Source organism: Salvia splendens, chromosome 7 (genome assembly GCF_004379255.2).
Source record: "Salvia splendens isolate huo1 chromosome 7, SspV2, whole genome shotgun sequence".
In the NCBI taxonomy this organism is placed as follows: Eukaryota; Viridiplantae; Streptophyta; class Magnoliopsida; order Lamiales; family Lamiaceae; genus Salvia; species Salvia splendens.
Genome location: NC_056038.1, coordinates 3,858,384 through 3,876,690, shown reverse-complemented (window position 1 = coordinate 3,876,690; position 18,307 = coordinate 3,858,384). Strand labels below are relative to the sequence as shown.

The 18,307-nt window shown below is 38.9% G+C and overlaps 3 protein-coding genes and 1 pseudogene across 5 annotated transcripts; 2 read left to right on the top strand and 2 right to left on the bottom strand.

Moving 5' to 3' along the window:
- The first annotated feature begins 1,723 nt into the window (after window positions 1-1,723).
- On the top strand, window positions 1,724-5,762 carry LOC121741711 (annotated as a pseudogene).
- LOC121742173 (CASP-like protein 5C1) lies at window positions 3,795-5,531 on the bottom strand. The gene is made up of 3 exons (XM_042135230.1): window positions 5,263-5,531; window positions 4,585-4,717; window positions 3,795-4,514 (listed from the first exon to the last, which is right to left on the bottom strand). Exons 1-3 carry the CDS (start codon window positions 5,391-5,393, stop codon window positions 4,311-4,313), a joined length of 468 nt encoding a protein of 155 aa, XP_041991164.1. The 5' UTR covers window positions 5,394-5,531; the 3' UTR covers window positions 3,795-4,310.
- Window positions 5,763-6,595: 833 nt separating the features above from the next.
- Window positions 6,596-9,224, bottom strand: LOC121742172 (proteasome assembly chaperone 2-like). Of its 2 annotated transcripts, XM_042135228.1 has the most exons (7): window positions 9,067-9,224; window positions 8,786-8,951; window positions 8,617-8,675; window positions 8,330-8,448; window positions 7,636-7,870; window positions 7,154-7,271; window positions 6,596-6,801 (listed from the first exon to the last, which is right to left on the bottom strand). In XM_042135228.1, the coding sequence occupies exons 1-7, from the start codon at window positions 9,124-9,126 to the stop codon at window positions 6,716-6,718; spliced, it is 843 nt and encodes a 280-aa protein (XP_041991162.1). In that variant the 5' UTR covers window positions 9,127-9,224; the 3' UTR covers window positions 6,596-6,715. The 2 variants fall into 2 exon arrangements, with proteins under 2 accessions (XP_041991162.1, XP_041991163.1); XM_042135229.1 differs by lacking the exons at window positions 6,596-6,801; window positions 7,154-7,271 and adding an exon at window positions 7,281-7,568.
- Window positions 9,225-10,998: 1,774 nt separating this feature from the next.
- Window positions 10,999-16,785, top strand: LOC121741780 (extra-large guanine nucleotide-binding protein 1-like). 2 transcript variants are annotated; one of them, XM_042134682.1, is made up of 8 exons: window positions 10,999-12,518; window positions 12,603-12,740; window positions 12,820-12,924; window positions 13,023-13,196; window positions 13,664-13,844; window positions 14,094-14,332; window positions 14,426-14,589; window positions 16,019-16,785. In XM_042134682.1, exons 1-8 carry the CDS (start codon window positions 11,370-11,372, stop codon window positions 16,608-16,610), a joined length of 2,742 nt encoding a protein of 913 aa, XP_041990616.1. In that variant the 5' UTR covers window positions 10,999-11,369; the 3' UTR covers window positions 16,611-16,785. The 2 variants fall into 2 exon arrangements, with proteins under 2 accessions (XP_041990616.1, XP_041990615.1); XM_042134681.1 differs by having other exon boundaries at window positions 14,091-14,332.
- The last annotated feature ends 1,522 nt before the right edge of the window (window positions 16,786-18,307 follow it).

The following is an 18,307-nucleotide window of genomic DNA, read 5'->3' as shown; positions in this document are numbered from 1 at the left end:
GTCGCGGACTAACCTTGCGGCGGCTTCCTCCCGGTTACGATGGATGTAAGTCCGGGAGCGTCTTTAGGGCGGCGCGGCTTCCTACGCCTCCCGGCGTCGATCTTCTTCAAGTGATTCTTCCATTATTCGACGCATTTGCTCATATGGATCCATTAGATCGATTAAATTTGGGGGAAGAATAAAAGAGATGATTTGAGATGAAAATTGGAGAGGAAAGAGAGATGATTTGAGAAGATTAGATGTGTGAAATGAGGATGAAATAGGAGTATTTATAGAGTAAAAAAATAAAAAAAAAGGAAAACGGTCGAAAACGGTAATATTACCGTATTCGAATTCTTAATTTTTTTTATTAAATTCGAATTTTTAAAAAAATGAATTATTGCATCAGCGTGACGAAACCCCCTCGCGGGCCGGCGAGTGGGCGTCACGCATGGCCCCGGCGAGCGACGTGGCGCGGGAGCGAGTGGCGAGACGTCTCGCGCGGCGTCTCGGCGTGACGGGTGATCCGGAGGGCTGGTGACGGGACGGGACGCTGCAACGTGTCCCGCGCCCGTCTCGTCATGGAGGAACGGGACTCGTGCCACCCGCGTAACGCGGTGCGGGTGGTCTTAATTTGTAGAGTGGCAGTGGAACACAGTCCTGCCACTGGAATTCGATAGTGGCTATTTTACAATGTTCCATTCACTATTTAAGTTTGGTTGGTATTTAGGCGAGGCTGGAGAGATGGAATAGTCCGGGGATAACACTACTTTCTTGATGAATAAATAGAGTTTTAAGTTAGTTAAACCGTTTTCATTCTTTATTATTCTTGATGTAATAAAATCGAAAAGAAGATCATAGTAAAAAAATACTTTATTGTGAATCAAGAAAAAAATGACGAAACATGTCTCCACCATCTGACGATCCATTTGAGCCTTAAGATATAATTTTGTAGTTATTTTGAACCTAAAATTCTTTTTTATGCTTGAAATAAGATTTTCTAAGACATATAAATCATATTGAAAATAGGATTTTAAACATGATATGATCTGCCCATAATATCCACTTCGTATTTCACACGTAAGGGTATCCACTATAAGGCAGACACGCCCAATAGCCCCGCCCCAGTTTTTGTCCATAACCTCAGTTTTATTGTCCACAGCCCCAAAATTCTATTTCCGCCACTATAGTGGACACCTCCAATAGCCCACAAATTTTGTAATTAAAATAATCGCAGTGTAAATAAATAGAAAACGAGTTAATTATGGCAGAATATTCGTTGTATTGCATTTTTAGAGAGTGGTTATGTAGATAGTGAGTGGATGGATTTTGTGAAAATGGTGAAAAATAGGTGGTGGGGAGTGGTATTTATATAGGTAAAAAAAAATTCGAAATTGAATCCACTGTGTCGGTTGTCCTCCCCCTATGGGCGCGGCGCCTGTAGGCGCGGCTAATTCTCCCCAGCCGCGGGCTCGCCCCAACCCCGCCTATCCCGCGTCCGCCACCCCTACCGCCCCCAAAAGAGCTACTGCTGATGGCAGGCTGATTTATGCAAAAGTGACGCATGATCCTCATGCGTCTTCTAAACAAATAAATCTCCCAAAAGAATTACCCCATCAGCTTCTTCTACTTCACCGTCCACCACTCTCTGACCTCTCATCCCCCCTCCTCCTACGCCACCGCCATTCACATTCTCTCTCGATCTAGGCTCAAGCTCCACGCACTCAAGCTGATTAAGTCAGCCATGGTTGCGTTCTCCGATGCTCAGCCGGGAAGCGCTGTTGTGATTCTAGAAGCACCCTTTGTGTTTGATTTGTTAGTAAAAGCTTGTTCGGAGTCAAAAAAGATCGATTCCGCGCTTGAGATTTATTCAGTTTTGAAGTCTAAGAGAGTGCTGTTGAAAACTAGCACTTTGAATTGTTTAATTGAATTGGTGTCGAAGACCAGAAGTTGTTTTGCCGGATATGATTTGTATAAAGAAATCTTTCATCAAAAGGTTGATAAGGCCATCCACAATAGGAATAGGCTAGCAATAGCCCAGTCATAGCCTAGTCACAAACTCCTCCTGCCACATCATCAACACTAAAAATCCTCCTGCCACATCAAAAATAGCCCAGCCACATCAATAGCCACATCACTCAAAATTATATAAAACAAATAATTAACAATCACACAAAATACGCAATTTAATTTACGATACATATACGAGAAAATTCAATAATATTATTAAAATTTAAAAAGTACATTAATTAAAAAAAATTACATAATTAACAAAAAAAACTACTGCCGTGCAGTCCTCCGCGCCCATATGACGGGCAAGTCGCGTATATATAGTGTTTCGGAAACAAAATTAAAAATTCGCGCTAGGCCGTGCGCTAGGCGATCCGGACGCTGCAATAGCGCCTAGCGGATCGCCTAGCGCATCGCCTAGCGCCACGGAACCGCCGAGCGCTAGGCGGTTTTTTTCGCGAAAATCGTTGGGCGGCTGCAATAGACCGCCTAGCGCGGCCCTCGGCTAGGCGGTGCGCTAGGCGCTATTGTGGATGCTCTAATGGCGATGAAATTAGGTTAAATCTTCCAAACCCGAACACGTTGAATGTGGTTATAGTTGGTTTCTACAGGGAGGGGATGTTGGATAAGGCGGAGGAGGTGTGGGAAGAGTATGCGAGAGTTGGGTGTTTGCCAAATGTGTATAGGTTTAATGTGTTGATGGCTACGTACTGTGATAACGGACGAATGGAGGATGCGATGAGAGTATGGGAGGAAATGGAGGATAAAGGTTTGACGCACGATGCAGTAGCATATAACACCATTATTGGAGGGCTTTGCAGAGCTGGAGAGGTTGAGAGAGCAGAGGAGATATATCGAGAAATGGTGATGCAAGGTGTGGATAGTAGTTGTATTACTTTTGAGCATCTCATAAACGGGTATTGTGAAATCGGGGATGTTGATTCCGCGATGATGTTGTATAAGGATATGTGTAGGAAAATATTTAGCCCAAGTAGTTCTACTGTTAATACTATCATTAGGTTGCTTTGTGATAAGAACGAAATTTCTGCAGCATCTGACTTTTGGTGGATGGCTTCAAAGAAGCATGATGCTGCTTTGGAAAGGGAGAATTATGAGAACTTGGTAAAAGGTTTGTGTGGGGAGGGAAAGATGGAAGAGGCTCTGAAGATTCAGGCAGAGATGGCCGTGAAGGGGTTTCAACCAAACGCAGATATGTATGGTGTATTTATTGATGGTTATGATAACTAGGAAATGAAGCCATGGTGAGTAAACTGAGGAAAGAAATGCTTGATAATGAAACATAGTCCGAGTAGAAGTTGGCCGTATGATCAAAGAATGGAGCACCTTGACCCCAGTGGTTCTCTGTGATGCGCTATTCTGTGCTTAAGCGGTGAGTTCTCACAGTTTGATCTTATTGGATTTGTTTGAGTGAAGATATGAGGAGTCTTTTTATAATACCATAAGATCAGGAGGTCATAGAGATGCTTATTGCCTGTGCCCCCTCGTATATATGGACTTCAAAGGTAATGCTCAAACCTTGTTGCATAGCCTTTCTGTTAAAAGATATTTTAGAATTATAATGGAAGTTTACCGGATTACTGTATAAAATTGTTAGCATTGCTGTTCTGGTTGCATAATATATTAGTGCACTTTGTGCCTAATATATTGAAGTGTTCATGAACGTAATGTGTGCTGTTTGCATTGAAGGGTCCTTGCATAGAGTATTGTTTATCTCGCATACTTGTTCCTGGTTTTGTAAATAAATTAATATAGGCCGTCTCACACACATGCTATTAGTCCACTTCTTTTCGAATAAGTAGTTTTATACAATTAAAGTAAGTACAACCCTAAGTCTTCAGTACTACTACTTGATAACACATGCTCTCAGTTAAACATAGAAGCGATAGTTACATGAACTCAAGTGTCATCATGTTGTTCTTCAGCATACACACATGTGTACAAAATAGAGTATTGATATCAAATTTTGATGTGGAATTCTGGGGAGAGAACCTTTTCGTCACAGAGTATCTTGACATGCGTCGGTCCAACAGGAAACCCTCTCAAAGAGCTGAACCGTCAATCTCAAATTGGCTACAGTTTAGGCCTTCTGCTGATTTTCAATGAATTCTGTCTCTGTTCACTGCCATGCTGCTGCCTTCACGTGCATCCAAATTTTTCTTATGACTTGTATTGACCTTTATCTTTGCTAGAAATCTAAGATGTTAGTCATAAGACTCATGCCCACAACCTTCTTATAGGCTTATAGCATTCAATAGCATTGCCTTCACTCGTGTTACACTATTTCTGTCTTTGGTAGATTCTCAATCAGTGTCTAACCATGGAAGTAGCCAAATATTGAAAAGAGATGATACCAGCAAAAGGAACCATGACAAGAAAGCCATTGCTGCCGATATCTGATATCTACTACAGAGTCTCGGGGGACAAAAGGACACATCAGCTTTTAGCAGAAGATCAACAAGACTTGCAGTTGAGCTCGCTGCTGCTAGTGTGAGAAAGGATAAGACCTATAAACATTAACTTTGTCATTCCATGACTTATCTTATCTAGACATATAGACCAAAGAGTAGAAATTACCAAGTCCCCTATTATGATAACCATGAAAATGCCAGATTGATGTACGGGGAACTTAGTCAGGATGGAATATCCATCAAGTATCGCCAAAGTGAAACTCCATGGAATAGCCAAGCCCATGATTGTTACTGAAAAGCTGCAAGGATAACCATAAAGTGGTCAATTGAATTACTATATTAGTCACTCTTAGAGCATTTAGTAAGCCGTAAGCACAAGTATATTCTAGTTGCCCTTTCTATATAAATATCTGAAAAGTTGAAAGCTCTTTTATCTGCATTCTTGAAAATAAACTAAGATATGTGATTACTTCATTCTCCCATTCATATTAGTTGGACTGCTACTAGTACTATCACACCTACCTATTTTCATAAATGAGTGCCTGTATTAACATGTTTAAGGTTATCATTTATTCTTGTGATTGAGGGGTTTCTCCTTCTGGAGCTGCTTACTGTGAATTTTTTGTACACTTGTCTTTTTGTTACAGCTTGTAACTTTACATTACTAGCTGACATATGCAAATACATGATGAAACTTTGGGCGTTTTGCAGACGAACATACTATAAGAACATCCTATTGCACAATAGCCACAGCAATATGAAAGATGGCCTTATTGATCGTTTGTTATGATACAGGTATAGGCACTATAGTGCAAGCATTCAACAGTGTTGAGAAAGAAATTACCAAAAGGCCGTGTAGCTGTAGAATCCAACTCCTAAAGACATGAAGACTATAGACGATGAAGAGAATATGACCTGGCCAAATCTTAAAGCAATGCTAGCTGCTGTTCCTAAAGAACCCGGTACACTTTTCATTGCTTTATGCTATGATCGCAGAGGATCTACTCCGTTGGTGATTTTCTGTTTGATTATTTCCTCGTTCTATATATCAGCTCCTCATGGTTTCTCCACCAACAAATCTTCACCAAAACAATCATTGCAAGTGTTGAAGGTGAGATCACACTTGACTGGTGATTGCTAGAATTTTCTGGAATCAGCTTTTCAACATTTTTCGTGATTTCTTAGTAAGTTTCCAAGGAGCTTGAGTGCTACTTAGACAATGAAAGTTGGTGGGAGAAAATAATGGCATAACCTTTTGTATTGCCTCTATTTCTTTCTTAACAACATGGATTCATATACTATATATTGTTGAATGGTTACAATTGTGTTTAATAGTTTGCCAAATTGTGTGATTATACTATTTGATGGATGAGGACTAGGGAACCATGCATCCTGTGTGAGCTCTGCCGACAGGCTACATTGCCTAGTACTCACATGGTGAATGAGTATAATTATATGTATTTGGATTTTAAGTGTGGAAATATTGAGATAATGGCATGTGATATAATAAATGTTAGTGGTGTTTGAACTTGAAAAATGTTGCTTTTTTTATTTGAAAAATGTTGTTGCTTTGATTTGACGACTTAAAGAGTGAAGAGTTGTGGTTGGGATGTGGCAAATTACCCCACATTGCTATTTGGTGGGAAATGGGACCAAATATGTTGGCCACTTTTCAATTTCTGGTTGGAGAGGGATATATTACCTCACAATCTATGTCTAACCGTTGTTTTTGTTTGGAGAGAGAGAGAGGTTCGTTTATTGAACTCTTCTCGATCTGGAAATTCAGTTGTAACTTGTAACTGAAGAATAGTATTTCTAAAGATGAAACATCCTTTACGAGGAAAATTTCCCTTCAAAATTCAGAATATAACAATTGTGAATAGTTTCCAAACAAATTAGCCTGAACATTTTAGCAAATTGCATAATGGAATGAAGTGTATTGAAATGTTCATATCCTTGCATTTCTACTTTCTACTTTATTTACATGCTTCATAACAGTTTACACATTCAATCGTGACAGCACCTCACAGAAATATGAAAACCAACTGTCCTAATTCAAATGCCACTGCCAAGATCAATTCAACTATGATGCCTTGTTGCGTGTCTAGTTCCGTAGACTTATATCAATAATTTTGAATTTAGATCGAATATCATCATAGGAGTTTGTTCAGATAAAATGTTCAAAACTGAAACAGAGGCCGTCATTTCATTCGTCAAGTAATGATATAAGTTGGCACATCCATTGTCAGTAAAAAAGACATAAGACATAGTAGAAGGTAAATACATAGAGACACTGCCTAGAACAGAGTCATATCTGCTGGAGGTCCGTATACGCTCTGCCATGAGAACGGTGTGATCCATTTACCAGCACCATTGTCCTTGTCTGAAATTTATTATTATTCATAAGAAGTCAGATTGCAACCCATATCCGAGAAGGAACCTTGAACAAGAAGAGTTGAATATCTTGCTTTAAAGCTTAAGTACTTGAACATCAAAGGTTGAGAAGTTACAAGGCAAACATAACTTCTGGATACCTATCTAGAATGCTCGAGATATTAATTTAATATAGTGCACCATATGATGTATTTAGATGCATGTGTTTGGTTATAGGCTCACCATATGATATATTTAGGTACTTGTATTGATGGGAATAATCAGAAAAAGAACAATAAGGAAGAACATGTACAATATGTGAGCCTGATGAATGAGGTAAGCAGGAGAAGAGTATAGCTCACCCAGAAAGTCATTCAATCCAACAAGTTTGCCTGCTGCCTCAGCCATTGAGAAAGCTTCGGGTATATTGTCTCCCTCCGAGCAGTAACAGAACAAGCAAGTCACCTTCAACCCTTTAGCCTATCAAAACACATGGAATTTCAAATAACAATGATTGTAATACGTAAATCATACCCGTCGATTATTTAGGTTACAAATGTTTATTCCTAAAACTTTCCAGGGTTTGTGTTCTGATTGATTTTCACAAACCATGTGAAACATATAGTAAGTTCCACACGAATAAAATATGTGCCGCTACAGCATGTCGGGCCATGTTCTACAAATGCCAAAAGGTTCATTTGAAAGAGACTGGAGAGGTTATTCATATGGTATTGCATAGCCTACCCATCCAAAAATCCCAAAAGCAGGTTCTGCAAGCTGGATCATGCAATAAATATAATATCATCTCAGAACATCATATTGATTTAAAATTATAAACCATTACCTTAAAGCATGAAAACAGTGCAGCAAAAGGTAAACTTGGATAGTAATCTTCATCACCCAATTCCTCAAAAGGAGAATCTTCATCAGGTACAGACACTTCTTGAGCTAATGTGTCAAGATACTTCCACATTCTCAGGGCAGGATTATAATCTTGCAGTTTTTTCCACCCAAGGCTTTCACATTCAGCATCAGTTCCATCCAAATTGGAGCTAGATAAGTAATAGATCTGCAAGCCACTGGTATATATCACCACTGAATTCGTTAAGTATACCAAACTTCATCAGTACAAAACAATTGGCAGCATAACTGCATAACCAATAGACTTATTCCTCAAATTTCTCACTGCCTGCCTAACTTTATACACATACAACAAGAACTTATATGAAAAAGGCTGAGGAAATCGTATAGATGTATGTGGTGCATGCATGCGAATATTGATATAGATAAGGCAAATATGGAGACAAAATTAAACAAGTATTTGTTCTTGCTTGTGACATAATCCCATCGGTTTATCTAACTGCAGAGTTGAACTTTATATCTTAGCAACAAATGCATGGACGGATCACCAACTTCTGCCTATGATCAGAAGACGACAAATTGAAACTAGGGAATTAAAAATTGCATGTGTCTTGCCTATTCCACTAGCAGGAAATGTCTACAGAGTTAGATAAACAAACGGTTATCTAGAGTAATACCTTGACATATCAATATTCCTCCATCGCCCAAAATCTAAGCTGGAAAGCAAGACGATGTGCTTCTTTCCGTTAGCAGCTGCAAAATTTGCTATGTTCTTAGCATATGCCATCATCATACCCTGTTTCAAAAGCATTCTTAGATAGTTTACTGGAAGAACAAGCTATAGATAATTGCCACTACTACTTTGCAATCCAGTTTAAGTAAATGATCCAACTGCACTATAAAATGCAATAACAGTAACTAGATAAAAACTATCTCCGAAACTGAACTAACCAAAATATCGCACCTTAACAACTGGAGACCGCTGCTGCACAAGTGTCAACTCACTGAAAGATGCTTCATAAGCTGAGATATTTAACACCAAATTTTGCATACACAAAATTAACAACATACTACAAAAAAAACAAAGTGTTGAAATTTCTAAAAGTTTGAAATTTAAATAATATGCAAATAACCTTCAAGAGAAAGAGCTAGCTTTCCGAGAGGCGACGCCGAATAAGCATCATTGCCAACGCAAGGAAGCACATTTGGATCGTCTAAACAGGCGACCTTTTCCGCTTTTAGAGACGAAATTAGCAGATCCACAGCTAACTGTCCTACATTTCCGATCGACAGAGCCGGCTGAAACGAGAATCATGAAACAACAAACATGATATTTTTAAAAAATCACACGATAATGAATGAATTAGGGCAACAGAAGATATGAGTGAATTTTTTTTGTAAAACTAAAACAAACCAGAATTAGAGTGGATGATTTAGGGGATAATTGTTTTCCGTCTTCGAGATATAACTCCATTGCTGCAAATTCTCTGTCGTTTTGGCGCTGCAATTTACGGTTATTCAACAGTTTTACATGAAATTCTTGCTGAAGAAGAAATGCGAGTCATTTTTAGCTGGTAGCATTTATTTGGGCCTGTCCATTTGCCTCCACATATTGGGCTAGATTCAGAAATGGCCATTACATTTATTTCTCTATTTTTTAAATTAATAATCCTACTTATATGAACAATTTTGTTATTCTATACTCCTCCGTCACTGCAAGTGATCAAATTTTTATTTTGAATTATTCCACTAAAAGTGATTGATTTCATATAAATTTTTATTTTGCATTATTCCACTAAAAGTGTTTGATTTCATATTTCGGCAAAAAGCAATATATTTATTCTCTTTTTTTATCTTTCATACTTTTTTTCTATCTCAGATTTTATTCTCTCCATTTAACTCAATAAATATCATTTTTCTTAAATCCCGTATCGAAAAGAAGTTGATCACTTGCGACGGGAAGGAGAGAGTAAGTAGTTAGGATGTAAATGAACGGTGCTGATCGCTAGCTATTCGAAGCTTGACTCGAAAAGCTTAAAAGCTCGAGCACTTTCACAAGCCGACCTCATGCCATATGATGCAACACTGGTAAGGCTCATGAGTCACGAACATGTTCGAGTGCAAGCTTATTCGAGTCGACTCACAGTTCGTGAGTCTACCAGGTTAGGCTAATCGAGCCAGATTCACAAGCATAAGTAAAAGATCTTTGCATTTCATCAAGATGAAAAGATCAAGATATGGACCCTCAGGCCTCATGGATAATAAACCCAATCAGTTTATCAGTTCGAGTATTTATCCAAATATAAATATCAAGATACCAATTTGTGCATGAGCCTAAAATATAATCTTATTAATACATCAATAACTTTTCTAAGTTTTCTTCTACGAAAACATAAAATTCCAAATCGCACATGTTACATTATATTTTGGAACCAAAAAATAGTCATCCATTAAACAAGTTTCAATTCTTTGCCATAAATTGACGAAAACTAAAAGAAAATAGCTGAAAATGACATATTCAAAGGCTAAATCATTGAAAATAGTGGTGGAAATTAAACTGTATCTTTATAGGAAAAAATGGTTAATCGTAAATATACTAAAATATTAAAACGCCGTTGTCGGGGATCGACCCAGGTCACCCGGGTGACAAGCGGAAATACTTACCACTATACTAGTTGATATACTTAAACAAATACCCCTATATGCACTATTAAAATGCTAATTCCAAGAGCGAATGAGAGACAAGAATAATCTTGAAAATTCCAATGTTACGGCCCATTATACTCTATGATAGTATGACCTAAATAATATATTGGCTTTATCATGTAGTACTCCCCGTTCAACTAAAGATGACACACTTTTCATTTTGGTTTATTGCAATCAAGATGATTCATTACTAAAATTGGAAATACATTTATCTCTACCGCTCAAAGAAGAGATCATTTCTTTTTCTTTGGGAGGAGGGAGCAATATTCAAGGTTGTGATAATTTGAAGAACATTTTTTACTAATTCGTGAAATAGTAGTGATACTGAAATTAAGAGATGTGATAAAGACTACATTTTTTTAAACAATATTCGATTATTTTATTGATACCATTGGATATTTATGACATTTTAAACATTACCGTATAACTTAATCCAATAATCACCCCAAATTAAACTACCCCATACGTGCAATCTAGTGGTATTTTCCCATCTTAAATTTAAGGACTAGGTTTGATCTCCCCTCGTCTCCCACAGCTATTAAAAAATGTAAAAATAAATAATTTAATACAATAGAGTTGGTATTGTTCCCCACGTGGCAGTGGAAAGTCATGAAGGAGCAGGTTGTTTGGTTTATGAATTGTTCAAAAATCACGAAAAATACGTAACAGTTTCCCACCATGTTACCCGTCAAACACTCACGATTCCAATTTTCAACTCCCTCACCTTCTCAAGTCTTTCCGAGGACCTGAACTAGTCAAGATTTCTTCAATTTCGGTAACCCTAGACTTGATGCAATCGTCAATTTTCGATTCCATTCAATCTCAATCGCACCGTTGATCCGACTGTCGAAAATTCACTGGTTTTTGCGTTTTAATTGTCCGGAATTCATTAGGGTTTCTATTAGATGTCTCCTTTGCTGTATTTTCGCGGCTGAGGATTAGGAATTGACTAATTGTGGAAGTATGTGTTTCTAAGTGAGTTTTTGAATAAATTGGCGGTGTTTAGCTGAGATGACGAGTGTTTTTAGAAGTATTCTGCCTGGTTCTTCCGCGAAGAACGAGGATTTCGATGATGGTGGTGGTGATGATGATTTTAGTGTTGAGTACTCCTTCGCGATGGAGTATAGTGGGCCGCCGGTTAGTCATGATATTCCGCAGGTTGTACCCATTGATATTCGCCGGATTCCGACCGCATCCGTGGCGGCTAGGGCTGTTGTGTTGAAGGATTTCTCCGTACCAGTTATTCATCCTGTAGCCAAAAGTGATCAGTCTAAGAAGAATGTGTTAGGGGAGTCGAATTCGGGTTCTGAAGCGGCTGAGCGTTCTAGTAAACTTGCCAGGTCCGGGGGGAGGGTTTATTCAAGGAAACCTGAGAAGGCTTCGGATGCGGAAGTTGCACCGGAAGCCAGAGACAGATATGCTAGAGAGTCCAAGGAATCGGGTGGTACTCAAAGTTCGAGTGATGGCAGTAGGTTACCTGATGATGCGAGTCACTTGTTAGGAAGCTCGGGTGTTGAGGGCGTTGACGAGGGATGTATTGCTGCTGTAACGTATGATAGAAGTCCCCATTCCAAGGCGATGGAGGTTTCTTCCGAGAATTCATCATGCGATGAGAGTTCTGGTCCAGGCAATAGAATGCCTGCAGTGACTTTTCGTGATTCACCATCGGTTGACTCGGCCTATCAGGAGAGTGATGAATATGAGAATGCAGATTTCCCAGAGAGGCCAGTGGCATTGAATGATGGGAAGAAAGGTTCATGCTATAAGTGTCATAAAGGGAATCGGTTTGCAGAGAAGGAAATCTGCCTTGTTTGTGGTGCAAAGTATTGTAAAAATTGCCTGCTCAGAGCAATGGGTGATATGCCAGAAGGGAGAAAATGCATCACCTGCATAGGATACCCGATTGATGAATCAAGAAGGGGGTCGCTTGGAAAGAGTTCTGGAATGCTGAAGAAACTGCTAGCCAGTGATACAATCAATAAAATTATGAGCTCTGAGCTTTCGTGTGAAGCTAATCAGCTACCGTCCCATCTAATATGCGTAAATGGCAGGCCTCTGTCTATTGGAGAGTTGGTTAAGTTGCAAAGCAGCCCAAATCCTCCAAAGAAGCTAAAACCTGGAAAGTACTGGTACGATAAGGTTTCTGGATTCTGGGGAAAGGTGCTTATTTTGTCTTCTTTGTATGATGTTTTCCTATTACCACGAACTACTTTCTGAAGTGATAGTTTCCGCTTAATTGTGCAGGAGGGAGAGAAACCAAGTCAGATAATCACTGCCGAGCTGGCTATCGGTTATCAAATTGCTGAGGATGCTAGCAATGGGGACACAAATGTGTTGATAAATAATCGGAGGATCACTAAAGCAGAGCTCTGGATGTTGCAGGTTATCACACTTAAAATTATTTTTTGTATCTTCATGTTTCCCAGAGGATGAGTCTCAGCTAATTGTGCAACATTTTCAGGCTGCTGGAATCAACTGTGAAGGACACATTCACTTTTGGCTTACAGCAGATGGATCCTGTATGCATGAAGGAATGAATAATACCTTGGGCCATCTGTGGGCGAGGGTATAACGAATTTCCTTTTCCTACAGTCGTTTGGTATTATGGTTTTTTCTTTGATGCATGTTATAATCGGGGACTGAATATGGTGAAAATTGTAACAGAAAAGGGTCAAGATAGTATGTGCTGCATTGTCTCTGCCATATCCTTCCGATACACTATTCTCTGACGGTGTAGAAGTTGACAAAGCTGCAGCTGTTGCAAGGGATCAGAAAATGATGAACAAAATTCTCCTAGTTGGTTGTGACCAGTCTGGTACGAGCACCATATTTAAACAGGTATAGCATTACTAGTAGAACTACTCTTCTAATTTTGTTGGAACAACATTTTGCTTGCTTTTCAGTGTGCAATATGCTGAAGTTTCTGTGAAATCATTGTTTTTCACTTTGCAAGCTCTATCCGTTACAATTTTGTTTAAAGCTCGGTATGCTTCACAAAAATGCATCATTTCATTAGGTGATAACCAGCCAATATACAATGTATGCTGCATATAATTTGCGACTCTATTTGTTGGATTTTGATTACGAAGTTATGTGTTAGGCTCTTTGATGGTTCCCCTGTTTCTTTGATTTTGCATGTAGAGCTCTGGACCACATTTCTGGTTCTTACTAATTGTTATTTGGACTTGCATGTTAAGATGTAGTCTAGTTAGAATGTGGCAAATTGATCAAACTGAAACATGAAAAACCAGAAATTTCTTTGTTCTTAAAAAATTGAAACATATTCAAATAACTTTTCACTCCAGGCCAAGATTGTATATGGTGTCCCATTCTCAGAAGATGAGAAACAGAGCATCAAATTCGTAATCCAAAGAAATGTATACAGCTATATCGGTCTTCTGCTTGAGGGGCGTGCTCGTTTTGAAGAAGATTATATGGTTGAGATGAGGAGACAACAAGCGGATGAACCTGGTCCTTCAAGTTCAGGTATGCATATCGAATTCCACATCAACATCTTTTAATAGCGTGATTAATATATTGTACTATAAAACTGAAGCAAACAAAACTGCCTCGTTCTAGTTGTGGGATATTGTGATACCATGCTTAGTATGCAAGGATCCTGTATTTACAACTTTATAATACTAAATCTTAAAGCTTTATTGGGAGAAATTCAGTTAAAAATAGTTTTTTCATAGCAATCTGTTGTTGCTGAAATGGTTTTATTGGTGATAGGAGACTCTGGGTCGGTCGACGAAAGCAATATATATTCACTTAGCAGAAAGCTGAAGTCATTCTCAGATTGGCTACTTCAAACCATGGATTCCGGCAACATGGAGCTCATATTTCCAGCTGCCACACAAATGTATTCGCCTTTAATTGCGGAGCTGTGGAAGGACAAAGCTTTTCAAGCAACTTACAGCCGGAGAAATGAACTACATTCGCTGCCAAAAGCTGCTAACTACTTCTTAGATCGCGTAAGTTTTGCTGTATAATCTATCTATCTATCTCTCTTATGAAGTACCAGTTTCATAGGTGGAATATTTAGCAGCATCCTTGTGTTTTTAAAGGCTGTTGAGATCACACAAAACGACTATGAGCCTACTCAAATGGACATCTTGTACGCGGAGGGGATAACCTCGTCCAACGGGGTTGCATCTATGGAGTTCTCCTTCCCAAAATCATCTCTTGATTGGTACATGGACTCAGCGGATCAGAATGATTCGGCAGTGAGGTTAGTACGTGTATAACAGTAAAACATAGATATAAGCGGAAAAGTAAATAGACATAGTAGAGAAATTAGTAGTGTATTTGGTGTATCTTATTACTCAACACATGCCACATATTTATAGTACAAAACACTAAGCTAGGCTATGTCACATCACCGATGTGGGACAGAATACTAATATTCTTAACACTCCCCCTCAAGCTGGAACATCTATATTGGCCAGCTTGGTACAAAGTTCTCAAAAATGTTTTTCCTCAAACATCCGCAGCAATAGTAGTAGCCGAAACTATAGGGTAGTAGTAGTTGCAGCTGTTGCATAAGTAGAAATGCAAGGCCGAGTAGTAGTAGCTGTAGCTGAGTAGCAGCTATAGGGCAGTAGTAGCAGATGCAGGGCAGTAGTAGCAACTATAGCAGAGTAGACGATGCATGGTAGTTAGTGTCAGTTGTAGCAGAGTAGCAGTTGGACAGTAGTTGCAACTGTAGCAGATGCAGGTAGTAGTATAGTTGTAGCAGTTGTAGGGCAGTTGTTGCAACTGTAGCAGAAGTAGCAGATGCAGGCATTGACAGTTGCAGCAAAGTAGCAACTGTAGAGCAGAAGTAGTAGATGCAGCGTAGTAGTGACAGTTGTAGCATAGTAGCAACTGTAGCAGGAGGATAACTGTAGGAGTAGAATAATAACTGCTGACAAGAGAGCAGGTAGATAAAAAGCAAGTAAGAGCGCAGACAGATAATAGCGTAGAGCAACGGAGCAGGAGTAGAACAGCATGCAAATAATAGCGCAGAATGCAGCAACGTAAAAACCCTAGTTTGGGCAGAGTAGCGGAGTAGAGCATAGCAGAACTGAATTTCGGAAAGAGTGGTATAGCAGAACCATAATAGTGCAGAATGCAGCAACGTCAGAAACCCTATATTGGGCAGAGAAGAGCAGTTGTGCAATATAGTAATGGTAGAAACCCAAATTTGGGCAGAGTAGAGCAGCAACACCGCAAACCCTAGTTTGGGCATAATAGCGCAGTAGAGCAGAACAAAACATAATTTCGGGTAGAGTAGAGTAGTGACGGAAGAGCAGAGTGGGGATAGTAGAGCGGGCATCGGCAGAAACCCTAATTTAGTTCTTTTTTTTTTGTTTTGGAAACCCTAATTTTCTAGAGACGGATTCGCATCCGCTCTGATACCATGTAGAACAGTAAAATATAGATATAAGCGGAAAAGTAAATAGACATAGTAGAGAAAGTAGTGGTGTATTTGGTGTATCTTATTACTAAACACAGGCCACATATATATAGTACAAAACACTAAGCTAGGCTATGTCACATCATCGATGTGGGATGTGGGACATAATACTAATATTCTTAACAGTACGATCAATCACTCGTAAGGTAAATGTGGTCGATCGCTTTTATTGCTACTGATCATCGCTTCCCCGTTCATGCAGATATCAACTCATCAGAGTTCATCTAAGCAGCCTCGGAGAGAACTGCAAGTGGTTGGAGATGTTCGAAGACGTGGACCTAGTCGTGCTGTGCGTCTCCTTAACCGACTACGACGAGTACCACGAGGACATAAACGGCGTCCGTACAAACAAGATGGTGGCGAGCAAGAACATGTTCGAGAGCATCGTCACGCACCCTACTCTCTGCGACAAGAACTTCCTCCTCATCCTGAACAAGCTAGACCTTCTCGAGGAGAAGATTGAAGACGCCCCGCTAAAGCGATGCCCGTGGCTCGAGGACTTCAACCCGGTGACCAGCATCCAGCCGCACCGAGCCAACAGCAAGGGCAACCCGTCTCTGGCGCAGCGCGCCTTCCATTTCGTCGCGGTCAAGTTCAAGAGGCTGTTCGCTTCGCTGACGGACCGGAAACTGTTCGTTATCTCGGGGACGGGGCTGGAGGCGGAGAGCGTCGACAGGGCTCTCCGGTACGGGCGGGAGATTCTCAAGTGGAACGATGAGATGCAACCGGTTAGCATGAATGAGTCATCTTGTGAGAGCATTACGATGGATCCTAGCGCTTCAATGTATAGTTGATTATTTGGTTTGTGAGTTTTGAATGTGGAGACATTAATCAAGATTAGGAGTTGTATATTTGTGATATGATAGAGAATACTAGTATTACATTTACACACGAAGTTGTAGAGAAAGCGACATTCTTGTACATAATTGTGAAGATTTACAGAATAAAAAGAAGATTGGTTTGGGCTCAGCTCGGTGAGAAGCGGTCCATGAGCAAGAACATGGTGGTTTCCGACATTGTCTCCTCTCTTCTGGCCGTCGACGGCGGCGGCGGTGGCTGTTGTTTTGGTTCAGCATCCATTTTTCTGGAAATTAGGAAGAATGGATTTTTTGTTGTGATTTTTTCTCTTAGCTTTGTGAGCTCTCCCACGCGTAAATCTGCTGCAGCTGCCATTTTTTTTTCTTGGATTTCTCTCTCTTGTTGAATTCTTTGATAAATTGTGTGTTGATGAGGTATCAAAGTGAAAGGAAATGTGATGTTTATATAGGAATTAATGAGATGAAACTGTGGTGTAAAAAAGAAGAAAAATCAAAGAGTAGAAGTCCCCACGTAACACGTCTCCATTGGTTGAAATGGACACGTTTTCGGTTCTTGGGATATTCATGGATATTGACAAGCCAATTTTTTTTCCAAATAAAATTAAGAAAATACATAAATGAAATACTTTTGGGGGATATTAATAATATAATTGTATGAATTGGATTGTGTACGTTTGCAGGGACCACAATCCACGTTGAATGTCTGGAATGCATCAACAATTCAATGTGGGGAAAGAAAAGGGAGAAATGGGGAAAATTATTAATGAAAAAGCAATAAAAGATAAATAATCATCTAATTGAATGATTGATGACATAAATGACTGTCCAAGTTATCCATTATAGATCAAATAATTGAGATTAACTCTGAAATCAAGATCTAATGAATGTTTAAACATGCTGTTAAAATATGGCATTCACGTTATGAACTTCGATGGAAAAATATCATATTCACCTATAAAAACGCCGATTGAATATCCTTATCCATTTGATCAAAATTTGAATGATATAGAAAATTTAAGACTTAGAGAACAAACCGATTGAATACCCTTATACTATATTTGATCAAAATTTGAATGAAATTAAAATTTTAAGATTTAGAGAACAAAACATTTCGAATCTTATTTTGTTCATCTAATACAATCATAATTTGAGATAAACAATTTTAATCACCCCTAATGGATTATGAATATGAATAATACTAGTAGGAGGATTGTGCCAAGTTGTAATGATGTTGTATTGACGTGTCATCTTAATCTATTTTTTCTGGTGCTTCAATAATTGAAATAGTCAGTTTCATATAAATAGTGCATATTTTGTTACTACATTTCAACTGTTTATATTAATTCTATCAAGGGCATCCGGATCCAAAGCCATAAACGTCAAACATTAAATATCGACAGATTATTATACCCATATTACTTATAATATGTTTTCCATCTATTTAACTCATTTGAATTAGGAATTCATCGTGTAATTATTTATATTAAGAGAATTATTAAATTCTAATTTACAATTATTGTTCAAATAATTTGTGCTTGAAAATAAAATTTAATTAGTCAGCTACCCAATTCAGAAAAATTATTATTTATAAATACTCCCTCCATCTCAACTAAGTTAAAGCCTAAACTTTTGGGCTATGTTGAAAATTGATAAAGTAAGAAAGATAAATAGAG

Coding starts and splice junctions, on each gene's coding strand:
- LOC121742173 (XM_042135230.1), bottom strand. CDS start 5,393: ATGAAAAGTGTACCGGGTTCTTTAGGAACAGCAGCTAGCATTGCTTTA. Junction 4,718..5,262: donor TACAGCTACACGGCCTTTTG/GTAATTTCTTTC, acceptor TTATCCTTGCAG/CTTTTCAGTAACAATCATGG. Junction 4,515..4,584: donor TTATCATAATAGGGGACTTG/GTAATTTCTACT, acceptor TAATGTTTATAG/GTCTTATCCTTTCTCACACT.
- LOC121742172 (XM_042135228.1), bottom strand. CDS start 9,126: ATGGAGTTATATCTCGAAGACGGAAAACAATTATCCCCTAAATCATCC. Junction 8,952..9,066: donor AATCATCCACTCTAATTCTG/GTTTGTTTTAGT, acceptor TTCTCGTTTCAG/CCGGCTCTGTCGATCGGAAA. Junction 7,272..7,635: donor CACTGTTTTCATGCTTTAAG/GTAATGGTTTAT, acceptor GTGTTTTGATAG/GCTAAAGGGTTGAAGGTGAC.
- LOC121741780 (XM_042134681.1), top strand. CDS start 11,370: ATGACGAGTGTTTTTAGAAGTATTCTGCCTGGTTCTTCCGCGAAGAAC. Junction 12,925..13,022: donor TGGGCCATCTGTGGGCGAGG/GTATAACGAATT, acceptor AAATTGTAACAG/AAAAGGGTCAAGATAGTATG. Junction 13,197..13,663: donor CGAGCACCATATTTAAACAG/GTATAGCATTAC, acceptor TTTTCACTCCAG/GCCAAGATTGTATATGGTGT.